General features: G+C 52.1%; 1 protein-coding gene across 1 annotated transcript in view; it reads left to right on the forward strand.

Moving 5' to 3' along the window:
- LOC145404422 (insulin gene enhancer protein ISL-1-like) overlaps window positions 1–2,300 on the forward strand; it is a 160,787-nt gene extending 158,487 nt beyond the window's left edge. The window contains exon 8 of the mRNA XM_080275940.1: window positions 2,091–2,300. Within this exon, the coding sequence (XP_080132066.1) occupies window positions 2,091–2,300 (210 nt within the window). The remainder of the gene's footprint in view (window positions 1–2,090) is intronic.
- Window positions 2,301–2,603: the final 303 nt, after the last annotated feature.

Raw genomic sequence — 2,603 nt, forward strand, 5'->3', positions numbered from 1 at the left:
CTCCCTCCCTCCCTCCTCCCCAACACCACTCTCCCTGATTACTCCTCCACACTTTTCTCTTCCATATTTTGCCTCCCTCACTCCCTCCTCCCCTCCCTTCCCCCATTCTCCCTCCCTCCTTCCCTCCCTCCCCTTCCTCTGCGGTCTACCTCCCTCTTTCTACCTTTTTCCTTCGCCACTTGCTCTCTCTCTCTCTCTCTCTCTCTCTCTCTCTCTCTCTCTCTCTCTCTCTCTCTCTCTCTCCAGCAATTAACAGTACAGGCGGTGGGTATTGGTGCACAAGTGGTGACATGTGTGAGTGGGTGTTTTTTTGGTTCGTGGTCTGATGGACAGAGAGAGAGAGAGAGAGAGAGAGAGAGAGAGAGAAGAGAGAAGGGGGGGAGGGGAAGTAGGGGGAGGAAAGGGAGATAGGAAGAGAGGAAAGGGAGGGAGAAACATCTAGAGGGAGGGAGAGAAGGGGAAGAAAGGGGAGGGAAGAGAGATAAGAAAGTGAGAGACTGAAGAGAGGAATAGAGGGAGGGGGAGGGGAGAAGGAAGAAGGGAGAGAGGGAGGAAAAGGGGAAGAGAGGAGAGGGGAGAAACATCAGAGAGAGAGAGAGAGAGAGAGAAAGGAAGGGGGGGAAGGAGAGATGGAGAGAACAGAAAGAAAAAGGGAGGGGCAGGGAGGGAGGGAAGGGGGAGAGAGGGGAGACAAGGAAACTCCCCACTAATGTCCTGCCCAATGACACGTGACCTACCCTCCTCCCCTTCCCTCTCCCCCTCCCCCTCCCCATTTCCCCTCTTCATTCTTCTCCCCATCTCATTCTTGTCTCCCTCCTCATCCTTCTCCTTCATTCTTCTCCCTCTCTCCTTCTCTCTTCCTCCTCCCCCTCCTCTCCCCTTCCCCTACCCCCCACTCTCTCACTCTCCCTCATCTCCCCTCCCCTCCCCTCCCCTCCCTTCTCTCTTCACCCCCTCTCTCTTGTTTTCCTCTCTCTCTCTCTCTCTCTCTCTCTCTCTCTCTCTCTCTCTCTCTCTCTTCCTGGATTAACTCTTTTCTTCATCTCTTCTTCCTTCTCTCCTCTCCTTATTTGCCCTCCTTCCTCCTTCCTTTCTTATCTCCTCCCCTCCTCCCTCCTTCACTCCCTCCTTCCCTTCTCCCTCCCCTTTTCCTCTTCCCGTCCTCCCTTCCTTCTTCCTCCTTCCCTCCCCAAAGGAAGTGATTGGGTAATGAATATTGATGGCAAGCTAAGAGAGAGAGAGAGAGAGAGACAGAGAGTGAGTGAGAGAGAGAGAGAGAGAGAGAGAGAGAGAGAGAGAGAGAGAGAGAGAGAGAGAGAGAGAGAGCATATATACCCCGTTCACTTTAACTAAACACAATATTGTCATCCTCTTCATTTTCTTCTAAGAGATAAATACCAGAATAAGATGCTAGTCACGAAGAAGTGCTATAGACTGGAAGTTGAACCATAGGACTACCGGAAGTACTTTTATTTCTTTTTAATATTAACAAAGAATAGTAGCAATATATGAAGTTTGTTAAAAATAGTGTAATATTAGCCTGTCTGTCTACGCCTTAATCCCGAGAGGGGTGGCCACAAACAAATCGCCTCCTTGTCCCCCTGTCCTCTGCTGCTTAGTTGCCATCCCTCCAACCCGCACCCCCATCTCTCATGTATCTCTCCACTCCGTCCCTCCTTCTCATCCTTGGTCTACCCCTCCTCCTCTCTCCATCCACTTCGCTCACATACTCTCTTCTAGTTAGTTTCTCATTCTCCATCCTCTCCACATCCACATCAACACCACAACACTCCTTTACTTCCTCATTTGTCTGTCTGTCTCTCCATATAACTCCACATGAAAACATACATACCCCGACACACACTTACATACCGGTAAACGTACATACACATACATGAACATACACTCTCCTAGTCAGTCTCTCCTTCTCCATCCTCTCCACATCCACATCAACACCACAACGCTCCTTTACTTCCTCGTTGGTCTGTCTGTCTCTCCACGTAACTCACACACCTGTCTCAAATAATATGTTGTTTTAGTCATTGTCGTTTTTCCTGTGTTTATTAACCTCTATGTTTCTTTGTCCTCAGATGCACGGCTATGGTCTGGAGCACGACCCCCCACCCGGCTTGCCCCCCCACCCCCTCCACGTGCCCCCCCACTATATGGACGACGGTGGAGGGGGCGGCCCCGTGCACCCCCTCCCCCTACACCCCTACGTTCCCCATCCCCCCTCCACCCCCTCCGCACACTACCCCCCCGGCACCCCATCTGAGCTATCATCCACCTCTAGCGATTAAATAGAGAGGGGGAGGGGAAGGGGGAGGGGGAGAGGGGAGGGGGAGGGGGGTTTTCTCTCCCCCTACTTGTAGCTCCACCTCCAGAAAGGGGGAGGGGGGAGGGAGGGAATTTTCTTTCTCCTCCCTACTTATTTCTTCACCCCCAACGATTAAAGGTGGGGGAGAGTAGGGGAGGGGGGAGGGGGTTTGGCTCCCCCTCCTTTACCTGTTAGGTGGGAGTTATATGGGGAGGGAAGGGGAGGCAGGAGAGAAAAATAGAGGAGAGGGAAAGGAGGAAAGGGAGAGGAAGAGTAAGGGGAGGAA

The sequence above is a fragment of the Coenobita brevimanus genome, chromosome 63 (genome assembly GCF_032717465.1).
Source record: "Coenobita brevimanus isolate Jiangsu-jjx chromosome 63, ASM3271746v2, whole genome shotgun sequence".
NCBI classification, from domain to species: domain Eukaryota; kingdom Metazoa; phylum Arthropoda; class Malacostraca; order Decapoda; family Coenobitidae; genus Coenobita; species Coenobita brevimanus.